Source organism: Petaurus breviceps, unplaced genomic scaffold (assembly GCF_028583685.1).
Source record: "Petaurus breviceps papuanus isolate PSGF00001 unplaced genomic scaffold, PetGlider_PUasm1.0 207, whole genome shotgun sequence".
Classification (NCBI taxonomy): Eukaryota; Metazoa; Chordata; class Mammalia; order Diprotodontia; family Petauridae; genus Petaurus; species Petaurus breviceps.
The window spans coordinates 27,451,896-27,466,144 of NW_027185850.1; the positions used below are offsets into that span (position 1 = coordinate 27,451,896).

Below are 14,249 nucleotides of genomic sequence, written 5' to 3' on the forward strand. Positions count from 1 at the left end.
CTCTCTCCCTCCCTCCATCTCTCTCTCTTCCCCTCTCTGTCTCTCTGTCTCCCCATTCTCCATGAGTGTATTGGTTCGGAGTCAGTGTGGACGTTGAGTCACAGACTCCTGTACAGTGTCCCTCTGGTTTCGGCCTGGGATCTGTTCCTTTACAGGCTCTGGAAAGCTCATGGTTTTCCCAGGTGAATCTGAAGCCCAGGGTGCTGGACTGGAAGAGGCCTGGAGAGGTCCTCTCAGCCATGCCCCTGAGGGTCTGGCTGCATTTCTGTCACCCCAGGAAGGATGCATCCCCCTTGCTCTGGGGGCCTCATTCCCGGGGCTCCAATTCAGCCTGCAGAGATTGGAAATCCCAGTGAGGAAGCCCCTCCCACCAATGCCTACGGACATCCATAATGTAGAGAGAGGCCAGGGACTTGCCCAGCAGCAGTCTACTGCTGAGTTCAATGGTTATTAAGCACTGGCCCAGGCACTTGGGAAGACTGAAGATTTAGTTAAAACCTCCTCTTATGAGAAAACTCCATCTCTTTTCCACCTCTGTCTCTAGAAGCAGAGAGGCACAGATAGAAAAGAGGCCTTTTTGGACTCACAAGACCTGGGTTTGAATCCAAGCTCAGCCATTCACATTGGGTTCATTCAACTCCTCTGGGGCCTTGGTTTCTTCATCTGTTATAGTGAGGATTGGACTAGATCTTGGAGGTCCCTCCTGGTTCTGGATCTGTGAATCTGGGAGCTGCTCATTTTGTGGCCCACTGCTGGGCAGGGGTGATGGAGGGCAGCAGCAGCATCTCCTTGTCCTCCCTCTAGGTCACCAGGCTCAAAGGGTCTTCCCCAGTCTTCCCTTTCCCTCGCCCCCTGCATCTAATAGGCCACTGGGGCCTATTGAGTCAGACTACAAAATGGCGGACATCTTTCCATTCACATGGTCACCACCCCAGGTCAGACCTTCATCACCTCTCATCTGGATTATTTCAGTTGCCTCCTTGTAGGCTACCCTGTCTTATTTCCTTTTATAACTCATCATTTATACCACTGCCCATGTAATTTTCCTAATACATAGTTTTGATCCTCTATAGCTCCCATTGGCTACAGAACTAAATTCAAACTCTTCGGCTTGTCATTCAAGGCCCTTCACAGTTTAACTCCGAGCTCCCATTCTCACTAGTTTCTTATACAAATTCTCCTGCCAGCCTGACTCTCACCATTCACTGCCCTGGCCCATCTGTTAGCCTTCATATTGGGTAAGAAGAAGAGAGGGCTATCAGAGTGGCATGGGGGTGGGTCAGGGCAGGTAGCCCTGAGTCAGCAGCAAAGCCCAGGACAAATAAGAAAACTGAGACTGGAGAGGATTGGTGTCATGTCCATCCACTGGACCTTCACCACCATCCTGTTGGGGAGGCAGGGCAGGGTTCAGTTTGGTTTAGAAGGGAAAGGGTCCTTAGCAGCAGATAGAAGGGATAAACTGGGGGACCCCAGGGCCTGCACCCCTCTCTCCTGTAACATCCCATGGATGTTACATCCCAGCATCCTCACCCTCTCCATCACTCCTTTGTACCATAGCCCTGAGAGGCTGGTAGCATCCACATGCCCGTCCCCATTTGGCAAAGGAGGAGACTGGTTTAGTGAATGACTCTCTGCTCCCATCAGCCCTCTGGATAGTCTGCTCCTAAAAAGGCCCGTTCCTTTCTCCTCCAGCTCCCCAACTTCATCAACACTACGCTGCCCCCACACGAGCAGGCCACGGCCCAGGAGATTGACAGCTACTTCCGCCAGGAGCTCATCTACAAGCGGAATGAGAGGATGGCTCGGCGGGTTATGGCGCTGCTTCGAGAGAATGGCGACAAGAGCTTCTTCTTCGCCTTCGGAGCAGGTAGAGAGCGAGAAGCGAATGGCGGGGGCAGGTTGGGAGGGATTATGTGTGGAATTCATTCCATCTCCTCAGTAGATGAGAGAAAGTTATTTATCTGTCTCCTTCATAGTGAGGAGGGGGTTGTGATAACAGTGACAAGAGGCATTAAGAAACACACCCCCATGATCATTACTATCTGTTGTCCAAAGGAAAGTGGGTCAATGGGTCAGTCAGCAAACGTTGGCAGGAAATGCAGTGCTTGGATTGGGAAATTTATGTGTCTTCCTCTCCCTTTGGAGAAGGAAAGAACTTTGCGCCAAGACTTGTTGATTCTGCCTTCGAGGTCATCTCTGGCATCTACCCCTTTTTCCTTCACACAGCTGCCATGACTCTGGTCCAGGCCCATCTCCCCTGGGCTATTACAATGGCCTCTGAATTGGTCTTCCTGCTTCCTATTTCTCCTCTCTCCAGCCCATTCTCCATACCCCTGTCAGGCCTTTAGCTTATGTCTGAACACATCACTCCCCTGCCCCTTCATCGGCTCTCTCTTGACTCCAGACCTCTCCACTGGGCATTTAAAACTCTTCCCAAACTGACATCATCCCATTTCTCTAGCCTGATCCCCTCTGGATGCCCTCTGTCCAGCTGGGCAGGGTTCTTCCCAACCCGAGGACCCAGGACTAAAGACAGTGCTCCAAATGCAGCCTGTCCAGGGCATGGTTAGTCAGTACACATGTATGAAATACCTACTATGTTCCCAGCACTTAGCTAAGTGCCAGGCATACAGAGGCAAAATTCAGTCTCTGCTGTCAAGGAGTTCACAATGGAATGGGAGAGGCACCCAACAACAAACACATACAAATGAGCTGTGCGGGAAATAAGAGAGGGGAGGCAGTAGAATTCAGGAGGGTTGGTAAAGGCTTCCTGTCGGAGGTGGCACCCACAGAAGGGGGGCATCACCTCCTTCTTCCTGGAAGCCTTTCATCTCTCTTAATGCAACCCAAGATCTCTTGGTAGCCTCATGGACCTAAGAGATGGGGCATGGATTGGGTCTCACCAGCTATGGGAAGGGCTCGAGGAGGACTTGGGACCTGACTGTGCCTTGGGAGGGCTCTGGCATCTGCTGGATGTGCATTCCAGCATCTGGCCCCAGGCTGACTTTCTCACCACATCCCAGGAGCAGCTTCTCCTGGGACTGAACATTTCCTGAAGAACCAGACCACAGGATGGTGCCCAGGGCTGGGGGTGGAGAGGAAGGGGCCACAGAAGGGATCCTGCCCCCAGACCCGCCCCCTTTCCCACCTTTAGCCTGGAGAAGACATGCCTCAGGGTAGATACACTCACAGCCTTCAGATATCTGAAGGGGAGGAGAGATTAGCCTTGCTCTGCTTGGCTTCACAAAGTAGATCCCAGAGGAGCCCTGGAAAGAAGCTACAGGAGGTATTCAAGGAAGCACTTTCTAACATCAGAAGGATTGGGAGAGGGAAAAGTAGCTTTGATGAGGAGTGAGCTCTCCATCACTGGACAGCTTCAAGTGGAGGCAGTAAGAAATATCTCGGAGGTGGCCTGACTCAGACCTAGATGGAGCCAGACACCTCTTAGGGCACATCGGAGAACTTCCTTAGTTCTCTTTGCCTCAGACCATCCTGAAGAATCGTTTCTGGCTGTCCTCTTCCTCCAATCCATTGCCACGGGCTAAGGATTCTACAGCCCCACACTTCCTCTCAGCTCCATCTTCTGTCTGGGTATCTCTGGGTCTCTGTGGTCCAATTGGACCCAAGGGATCTCCTACTCACCCTAGGCCTGCTCCCTGAGGGTTTACCAAAGTGAGATCAAATTCTTTCTGCTCCCGCTAATTCATGTCAATTAGACAAGAATAGATTAAATGCATATGGCGTAGAGAACCCTGTCCTGGGCAGTGGGGAGGCCCAGAGGTTAGAGTCCCTCCACACTGTGTCCTCTCGGATCTCATCACTTTGGAGTATGAGGAAATCCAATGACCAATAGCGGGCCAGTGCAGTGCCCAGAGAACTCTGGAGGCCAAAGGACATTCCTGCCTTGGGGAAGGGGGTGTGTCAAGGAAGGCTTCCTCCCTGAGGGGAGATTTGAGCTGGGTTTTAAAGAATGCATTGGAGTTCCTTTGGTGAAGAGGGTAAGGAGGATGGCTCAGGGAATATATTGAGCAAAGTCATGGAACCAGGCATGAAGGGGTGTGAGGGTGGGGTAGGAGAGGGAGAAGGATCATAGGAACATAGGTTTAGAACTGAAAAGGGATTCTGGAACTGGATGTCACTGAATCCAACTGCCTCATTTTACAAGTGGGGAAACTGAGGCCCAGAGAGTGACTTGGCCAGCATCACGCAGTGAACCGTCATCTATAAGGTAAGATTTGAACCCAAGAGTCAAGTGCTTTATCAAACTACTTTATGCTGCTAATTCAGGAGGAAGTGAGGATTGTTCAAGTAGCCAGGGGCCTATAGGGGAACCCTGTGAGATAATACTGGAAAGTGGGGTTGAGGGGAGATTATAAAGGGCCTTGAAGACCAAGCCAAGGAATGTCAGCTTGACTTGGTTGGCAAGAGGGAGCCCTGGAGGTGTCGGGCAGAACTCCAGCATGGCTGGATCTCTACAGGAAGATGAATTGGTAGCAGGTTAAGATTAGATTAGAGAGAGAAGTACATAGAGGGTTTGGGCCATGTTGGGACTGGAGATGCCGCTGGGCTCTCTGGTTGGAGAGGTCTGCCATGCAGCTGGATGGCCAGGGCTGCAGCTCAGAGGTGGGGCCAGTGCTGGCCATGCAGATGTGGGGGTGGTCTGCCTGGCAGAGTGGGTGAGGCAGGCTTTGAATCCTGCCTCTGACACTAGCACCAGAGCAATTGTAGACAAGCCACCCCCTACTGGGCTTCAGCTACCTCCTCTGCAAAATGGGCAGAATAGTCCTTGTAATCCCTTCCTGCAGGGCTCCTGAGTACGCAGGGAAATAATGTGCGTTGTAAACTTTACAGTTCTTTCAAAAAGCATTGGCTCAAGCAGCTTTGTTAGTCAACTCCTGTTTGCTTGATGCTGAGCCGGGCCGCAAAAACATCTCAGGAGCCACCAACCGTGGGGGCCAAGTATAAAATCACATGGGCCTCAGTTTCTACACCTGTAAAAGCAGGATGGCCTCTGGGATTCTTTCTAGCTCTGAACGTTGATCAACAAATACAGAGAATGTGGTGTCAGAAGTGAGAGGGGTCTGAGAACTCTGAGACACCGTTATATTTTCATCAGAGATTCTCTTTAAGTTCAGTCCCTCTGTGCTGTTTTCCCCAAGCCTTCTTCATCATGTATACCAATTAGGCTATCAACAAACATTTCTTAAGAGCCTAATGTGCAGGATGCTACTGGGGACACAGAGACAAAAAAGAAAAGAAAAGAAAAAACTAGTTCCTGCCTCCAAAAAGTTTACGTTCTGTTGGAGAAATAAGCTGAACAGTGATGGGAAATGAGTCAGGAGCAGTGTGATGGCAAGGCGCTGGTGGTTGCCAGGGATCCATTGGGGCTTCCTGGGGAGATTCAGAGCTGGTCTGACGCCCTCATTTTGTAGGGGAGGCCAATGAGACCCAGAAAAGGGAGGTGACCCCAGGTTCCCCAGGTGCGAAGGGTCAGAGCTGGGGCTCTAGCATCTGACGGGTCACCTGCTGTCCTGGAGCCAGGACCTCATCCTGCTCCTCAGATCAGTCACCGGTGACTGGAGGCCCTTTAACCTATAGATCACCCTCCTCAGAGTGTTTTGCTTTTTGTATCCCTAGAGCACTGTGTATTATAAGCACTTATTATACATTTTTCGTTCATTCATTAATTCCTTCATTCATTCATACTCTACCTTTACTACTTGAATGAGGAATGAATAAATAATAAAACATTTATTAAGCTGCTGTAATGAGCCAATCACTGTGTTATGCATGGGAAATAGAGATGGAAAAATGTTCTGGTCCTCACCACCAAGGAGCCTGTATTCTAATTGGAGACCACTCATGTAGAAAGAAAATCAATCTGTTCCCATGGACCTCAGTTTCCCCATCTGTAAAACAAAAATATATGATTTCTAGAGCCCTCAGGGTTAGGATAAGGAGCCCACAATCTTAATCCCAGGAAAATCTGGATGACAATTTAAGGAAAGTAAAGTATTGGTGAGGAAAAGACCTTTAAAGATGCTTGGTAGTTGGCCACCCATACTTCCTGAGCTTGAGATGATAGGTCAAGTTGTTGCTGGGATGTGGCCTCTCTCAGCCCAGCCTCAACGGAGCCTCAGCCTGGCTCCGGGGTGTCATTTGGCCCCCCAGAGAGTCTGATCAGGCCTCTGGGACCCTGTGGGGTTTATCTTGAAGGCTTTATCTTCCAACCCTGACCCTGACTGAGAGGGAGTGGATGCTGGTTGGCCCTGGCAGGCCCTCAGGCAGGCCGCTATGTGCTATAAGGCCCTGGGAATCTGTCAAGTCTTTTATGGACACACTGTCCCAGGCCAGCCCAGACCTGGGCTGTTAAAAAGAGTTAATGTGTTGGCATGAAGAATATGCACACGAAGCCAAGGGCAAGAAACGTTCACTCCTGGCTTATTTCGATTTTATGGCTAAGTCATTTCCAAGCCACACTTATGATAACAGATGGATAAATTTATGGGAGCAGTTAATTTGAGGAAAACTTCCCTCATCTCTGAGTTGGGCTCTGGCTGTATTGGATGCGACCTGGCTCTGGCTGACATCTGGCTTGGTCTCCCGCTCTCCCAGGGTCCTCAGAGACCACCGTGGCGTCCCACATCCAAGACTGACGACATCAGAGCAAGGGGCTCCAGTCCAGGCTCGCTGCCCCCCAGTACGATGCTCTGGTCTCAGCCTCACACTGAGCACCATTGTGCAGGTCCAGGGACATGGCACAATGTGGGGAAAACCACCGCCACAACTGCTGGGCCAGGAGGCTGGAGGCCTGGGTTCAAGTCTTGGCAACAGCATGTGCTGCTGTTTGAAAGAAGAGAACGAGCCTCTCTGTAGCATGTCCCAGGAGGACTCCTCCAGCCTGGCAAGGGAACCCTGGGCTTGGCCAACTAGAGGCCTTCCTTATCGAGAGATGCCCATGCCCCATCTCTCCTCACATGCCTTGACACGAAGCAGAGGCAGCTTGTCAGCAGCCTGAGGTGTGTGGGATGGATCCCACATTAGGAGATGAGCTAGCCTGGGCCAGGGGGCAGGAAGGGCTGGGGGCAGCTCTGGGTCACCTCCCCAGCCAGCCCAGCCCTCTCTGGAATTGGGGCCTCACTGCAGCCTCCAAAGGCCTGGGCGCCTCCCCAGGTACCATCCCCACTTTACACAGCAGGGAACCGAGGCCCCGCAGAAAGCATGGTGACTTGCTCAGGATACACAGCTACTAAGCATCAGAGGTACTGCTGGAATTCGGGTCTCACCTATATACCGTCCAGTTCCTTTTCCACTATGTCACAAGAATCAAGGCCATATGATTTAGGGATGAAAGTGACCTCCGAATTATAATCGCCAAGCCTGACCCTGAATAAGAGATGGGAAAAATACACTTCTCTCCCTTTTTGCTCAAGTGGGACACTAGGGGGTAGAACACTACATGTAACTTGGTTATATGTAGCTGGGTAGTACAGTGGATAGAACGATGGGCCTGGAGGCAAGGAGACCTGAATTCAAATCTTGCCTCATATACTCACTATTTGTGTGACCCTGGGCAAGTTACTTCTTCACCTCTGTCTGCCTCAGTTTCCTTAAATGTAAAATGGAGATTAAAAATAGCACTTCCCTACCAGGAGTGTTGTGATGATCAAATGAGATATTTGCCTGGCATAGAATAGGGCCTATTTAAATGATTATTCTCTTCCTTCCTTCCTTCCTTCCTTCCTTCCTTCCTTCCTTCCCTCCTTCCCCCTTACTTCTTCCTCTCCTCCCTTCCTCCCTTCCTTCCTCCCTCCCTCCCTCACTCCCTCCTTCCTCCCTCCCTCTCTCCATTCCTTCCTTCCTTCCTTCCTTCCTTCCTTCCTTCCTTCCTTCCTTCCTTCCTTCCTTCCTTCCTACCTTCCTTCCTTCCTTTCCTTATAGCATTAGTTTGGAAAAATGTTTTTTTTCCTCTTTCTTTTTTGTAACCTTCTTTCCTTTCTTTATAGTGTTAGTTCAGAAGAATTATTTTTTCCCTTTCTTTTTTGCTAATTGGAGAGGGTTGGTATATTCTGAAATAAAAGTATTATAAGAGCAAAAAATATCAATAAACGGTTGGTCAACAGGCATTAATTATTCAGTGCTTACTAAGTTTCAGGCTTGGTGTGCAATAGAAATTTAAAATAATTCTAGAGAGGGACTAGAGAAATTACCTCATCTAAATCCCTTGTTTTATTAATGTCAAAACTGTTCTTTGTTTTTCATTCTCAAAAAGGACCATGACATCAGGACGGTGATGCTATGAAGTGAATTGGATTTAAGTGAGGCAGGACTATGCAGTCTCCAGCCTCACTTTCACCATCTGGAGATGTCTCTGGATGCAGTGGGAGGCCTTGGCTTTTTTAAGCTAAGTTCTTTCCCAGGTGTTAGTTCAGCTGAGACAATGTCCATTTAGTGATTAAGGCTAGGTAAGAAATGAAGCAAAGAATGGCCTCTTTTACTTAGTAAAAAGAAAAAAAAATCAAGCTGGGAGGGGAAGACCCTCAGCATTTTTGGCCAAAACAGACACAATTGCTATTAATATTCACTCTGAGCCAATCAGGGCCCCAAAATGACTGAGTGAGGCTTGGGCTGGGACCTACTGTTGGCCAATCAATGAGAACTAGAGTGATCTGGGTTTAAGAAAGAAATCTATCCTGTAAACACTAAGATACCTTGTAAGGTTCTATCAAAACATCAACACTAAAACCCAGTGGAAACCCAAATTTGCCCCAGACCACACAGCCGGGACCCTAGAGTGAGATGGGACCTAGTCATCTCATTCACTCCTCATTTTATAGATGAGGAGACAAAGCAAGGTCACATGACTTGTCTGGGCCACACAGTATGCAGCAGAGGCAGGATTCAAATCCAGGTTCTCAGACTTTTTTTCTCCTGCCCCAGTGGTATCTCTCTGGGATTTGTGTGAAGGCGTTTCAGAAAGGATCCTGAGTATAGACAGAAGGGTCAGACCTCCAGCTGGTGTCACGAGGTCCAGGGTTGGGGTGGGCCAGGATTACATTAGGCATTCTCTGTCTCTGACTCTGTCCCTTTTTCATAAGCATCTGATTGTGCCCACTTTAGGTTGCTATGAACCTGGGTGGGTTGACCTTCTCATTAAGGAAAGAAAAAAGATTATCTCATAGTGGGGAAGGTGCTGTCTAGACACAGGATAAGTGAGGGAAGGGGAAAGTGTGAGGTTATTCTAAGCAGGCCAAGATGACGTTTTCTGGGCTCAGATGGAAAGCCTGTGATGTGATGTGTCTCGGGCTTAGTATCTCTGGAATGAACCTGGCCCCAGAGAGGACGATATTCAGGAAATGCTGCTACAGTGGAGAGGGGATGCTTGCTGAGGCCACCACCCTCCAGAGCCCTGGCTTCACAATCACCCCATCTCTTGGGGGAAGCCCTGTGTACCTGGGAAAAGACCAAAACGAGCCCAGAGAAATGCACCTGAAATCACAGGATCCTGGAATATCAGAGCCAGCAGGACCCTGGGAGAACATTATAGTCCAGGAATCTGCTAATCTAGAGAAGAATTGGCTTTTTAGGACTATCTGTTACAACCCCTGCATCCTATAAAAGAGGAGACAGTCCAGGAAGGGGAAAGGATTTGCCCAATGTTGCACAGCTGATTAATTGTCAATTGTCCCATTTAACAGATAGGGCAACCAAGACCCAGCATTGACTTGGCCAAGGCTGCAGGTAGTGGCACGGGTTGAGATTTGATCCCATCCTCCTGGCTCCCAGCCTAGGGCTTTCCCCTCACGATGCCAGATTCCCTTTCCTATGCTGGACTTTCATGGCCGTAGCTAAATGCCTTCCTCTCCCTGGGCTTCACTTTTCTTCATCTGTGAAATGAAAAGGTCAATGAGGTTAATGGACAGGTTAATGCTGTGGACCAGGTGTTCTTAGCTTGGGGTCCTCAGCCTCCAAATGGGATCATGGATAGATTTCAGGAGGTCTGTGGACATGAACAGGGGGTGAAAAAACTTACACCATTATTTCAATATAACTGGTTTCCCTTATAATCCTATTGATTCTGTGCTATATATTTAAAAACATGATTCTGAGAAGAGGTCTGCGGGCTTTGCCAGACAGCAGACCCATGACTGCATCTGGAACCAAAAAGGGTGAAAAGTCCCTGCAATAGACAGAACTGACCTAGGTTTGGAAGAGCATTTGCCAACTTAGCTTCTTTTTATGGACTTAGCCCTTAGCTTCTTATTATGGACAAAGTGGAGAGATCTGGGCTGGACAATAGTCCAGGTAGGTAGATTCAGATCTACTTGAATGGTCCGACATACAGAGTAGCCATTAATGGTCCAACGTCTACATCAAAGCAGATCTCCGATGGAGTGAACAGTCAATCAATAAACATTTTTTAAGCACCTACTATGTGCCACAGTGATGGTTCTGGGTATCGAACTTTAGGAAGGATATTTATAAGACCTGAGAGCATCCAGAGATGGATGGTGAGAGGCCCACAGTTCATGACATTGGATGGAAGGATGAAGTTACCAGGGACTTTTAGCCTGGGAAGACAAGACTCAGAAGGACAAGAGAGCTGTCAAGCATTCGAAGGGCTGTCTCTTGGAAGAGGGATCACACTTACTCTATGTTGTCCCAAAGGGTAGAACTTAAAGAAAAAGGGGAAATTAGAAAGAGGTCATTTTAGGCTGGAATTTAGGACTTTCTAATAATTTGGGCTATCCAAAATCCCAGTGGGAGCCCTTGGAAAGTAGCAAAACCCGGGGCGGGGGGAGGGTGGTACTTGTCATGACGGGGCAGGTTGGGCCAGATGCCTCTGAGGTCCCTTGTGACTGTGCCTGTGCAGAGCTAAGATGCCAGGGGCTGAGCTGAGCCAAGCAGGGATTCAGGGTCATAAATTCTAACCTAGCTCAGGAAGCCAGAGAGCAGGGAATGCCAGGGAGTTGACATTTTATCTGACTTAACCTGATTCCCCAAAGTGATGGACTTTTTAAAAATGCAGTCGCACAAACTCCCTGGCCCCTCCCCCCCATTTGGCTTCACCTGACCCTGTGGAGCCTCCTACAACAGCCACCACATAGAGGCAGAGGGGGAGTGGGAGTCCCAGACCACCAGAATCCAGCAGCTAGGAGTTTCTGGGAGGCTCAATTTCCATTCGCTTTTTGTCCCTCCCGTTCTTACAAAGGATTGACTGGGCTGAACAGGGAACCCCTAGGACTGAAGGCAGGGCCAAGGTGGATTAAGTTACCTGTTCTTTTCCTAGTGCAGGTATGTGCCTGTCTCGAGCAGGTGGCTGCGGCCTAGCTCTTTCATCCCAAGACTCACAACTAACGGGACACCACGAGTTTAATATATCTCCTCTTCCCCTGTGCTTCAGGGTTGGGCCCATGCTGAAATACTCATTCAGTCCATGGATTCCTTAGTGCCATAAGACAGCAGGGGGTGAGACCCTAGCAGCCTAATAAAGTTGCTTGTACATCGCGGCTTGGCCCAGAGCCTGGGCTGATTGGCTGATTTGCAGCTGGGCCTGTTTTATGAGCCCAAGTGTGGGGAACCAGCACTCCCACCCGACTCAACATTGGCAGCCCCGAAGTGACAGCCGACTTAACTGTCCCAGTTCTGACTCAGAGGGCTGGTTTATTCTGGCTTCATCAATCCTGCTCAGAATTCCTTCTCTTGGCTGGGGCTCTAGGCCTGCATGACACAAGGAACCCGGGCTAAGTTGGGGCCCTACGTGCCTGACCCCAGACCGCATCTTTGTCCTTTCGCCTTCCTCTCCGGCACACGCTCCAAAGCCCAGCAAACTGGAATCATTGCTCTTCTCCAAGACATTCCATCTCTGGCCTCTGCCCATGTGTGCCTCCTCCCTGCCTAGAATTCATGCCCTCCTCATCTTCCCCTTCCCTTCCTCCCAAGCTTTTTTTAGCTTAGATACCAAATCTAAGATGAGATGCTGTCTCCTTCCTAAAGCTTCCTCCCCCAATTCCCCAAATGAAAGTGTTTTCTCCACCTTCTAATTTTTCTCTAGGACTTAATCTGATCTCTCAGCCCCTAGAAGAATGTAAAACCCTGGACAGCAGGGATTGTTTAATTCTTGCTTTCATCTCTTCAGTACCTAGTAAGAGTTTTGTACCTAGTAGGTCTTTTATAAATACTTGCTTCTTAATTGACTCACCCAGAGGAGGAAGACCAGGAGAGTTAGTAGCCTAGAGATCACATCAGAAGAAAATGGGTTGAAGAAGCCATTTAAAAGGCTAGTGACCAAGCAAGGGTCTTAGAGACCAGGCTGTATGGAGATCCTGGGGCTGCGGATGCTTCTCCTGGAGTAGAGAAGGTTCAGGGGGTACATGAGAGCCATCTTCAAGCACGTGAAGGGCAGTCACGTGAAGGGCAGTCACATGGCAGAGGGACCAGACTTGTTGGGGGGTGCAGAATCAGGTTGGATGTCAGGAATGGGGAGGCGGGGAGTCCCCTCCCTGGAGGTCTTCCAGCAGAGGCCAGGAGGAATTTGTTAAATCACTTCCCTCTCTTTAAACCTCAGTTTCTCCATCTGAAAAATGAAGGAATGTGCTATAATGTCTCTTCCAATTCTTCAGTTGTTTAAATTCCAACTCTTACATTGGGATCTAAGGCAACAAGGTGGCACAGTAGATAGAACTCTGGATATGAAATTAGGAAGGGCCGAGTTCAAATTCAACCTCAGACACTTACCATGTGACTCTAACCTCACTTACTTCTAGGGGTAGCACCCACCTCTCAGAGTTTCTGTGAAGATAGAATGAGATCATGTTGGTAAAGCTCTTTGAAAGGTTAAGGCATTATACAGATATTAATTAGTTACTAAGTGACAGACACAAAAAAAAATGGTAATGGCTTGTATTGAACCTAAGTAAGGGGATAGTAAGAGAGTCCGTGGCTTCCCTGTAGGAGGTCAGGCCACCTGGCCCAAGAGGAGAACATCTTCGGGTCCTGAGAGAACTGGCAGGGGGGCTCACTGCCCAGAATCTTTGGAAGATCTCAGAAAATTGAAATGAATTGTGTTAGAGAAAGGCAATTCCCTCCTGCCCCATCAATTTTCAGTAAAAGGGGGAAAGAGTCGACAAAGTGTAGCTGAGCATTTGGAAGAGGAAGCAGCCGTGAGGAGGAGCCAACATTGTTTCACCAAGACCCAGTGATGCCAAGCTAACCTCATTTCCCATTTCGGCAGATTCTGGACCGATCGATGGGGGAAACCCTGCAGCTCTTTGTTTACCCTGCTTTGCACAAGGGTCTTGATACGGTTTCTCCTGCTCCTTTTGTGGAAAAAGTGGAGAGACTGCTAGATGCTTGTCTACCGAAGTGTGTTCAGAAGTAGTTGATTGACTGGACCCAAGGAGTAGCCATTGATGGTTGGAGTGACTCTGGGGATCTGTGCTTGGCCCAGGACTGGCTCACATTGTTATCAATGACTTGGAAAGAGGCCAGAGGCCAGGCTTATTCACTTGTAGATGACAGAGCCAGGATGGAGGGTTAGATGGGTGAGAGACTCTTAAGGGATCCTGTCAAGCTAGGATACTTGGGCCAAATCGAATAAGAAAGACGTTTAAAACTTTGCATTTTAAATGCAGCTCATCTGTAAACAGTGGCCTGCAAGCTGAGTGTGAGTCAGCAGTGGGGGAAGGAAGCCAAAGACCCTTGGACTCTTGGATCTTGGACTCTATTTAAAATGGCAGAGTGAGTGTGGAGGGAATATTCTGTCCAGCTCAATTCAATTCAGTTCCATTTCACATGCATTTCTTGGTGCCTCCTACATACAGTTCAGGGAAACAAAACTCAGATAGAGTGCCTACTACATACAGTCTGGGGGTACAAAACTCAAAGTGAAGTAGCTATAATTCCAGTGTATGGTGTTTGGATGAGGAGGAGGAGGAGGAGGAAGAGGAGGAGGAGGAGGAGGATGGTGAAAACTGATATTTCTACAGATGTTGACCATCTTCTCCAGGTCATCCAGGGGAGGGGACCAGAGTCTGTGAAGGACTTGAGTGTGTGTTTTATGAGAACTGACTGAAGGAGCTCGGAATGGTTAGAAGAGAAGGCCCAGAGACACGCTAACTGAAGGGTTGCCATGTGGAAGAAGGAGTAACAGAGGACGGAGCCAGGGCCAGAGGCAGGGTAGGGGGGAGTTTTAAAGGCAAATTGAGGCTCAGCATCAGGACAAACTTCCCCAACAATGGGCCCTGTGC

General features: G+C 49.1%; 1 protein-coding gene across 1 annotated transcript in view; it reads left to right on the top strand.

Annotated features, from left to right (window-relative positions):
• The window catches only part of LOC138164833 (metalloprotease TIKI2-like), a 236,001-nt gene that overhangs the window by 173,806 nt on the left and 47,946 nt on the right, over positions 1-14,249 (top strand). The window contains exon 4 of the mRNA XM_069092758.1: positions 1,693-1,867. Within this exon, the coding sequence (XP_068948859.1) occupies positions 1,693-1,867 (175 nt within the window). The remainder of the gene's footprint in view (positions 1-1,692; positions 1,868-14,249) is intronic.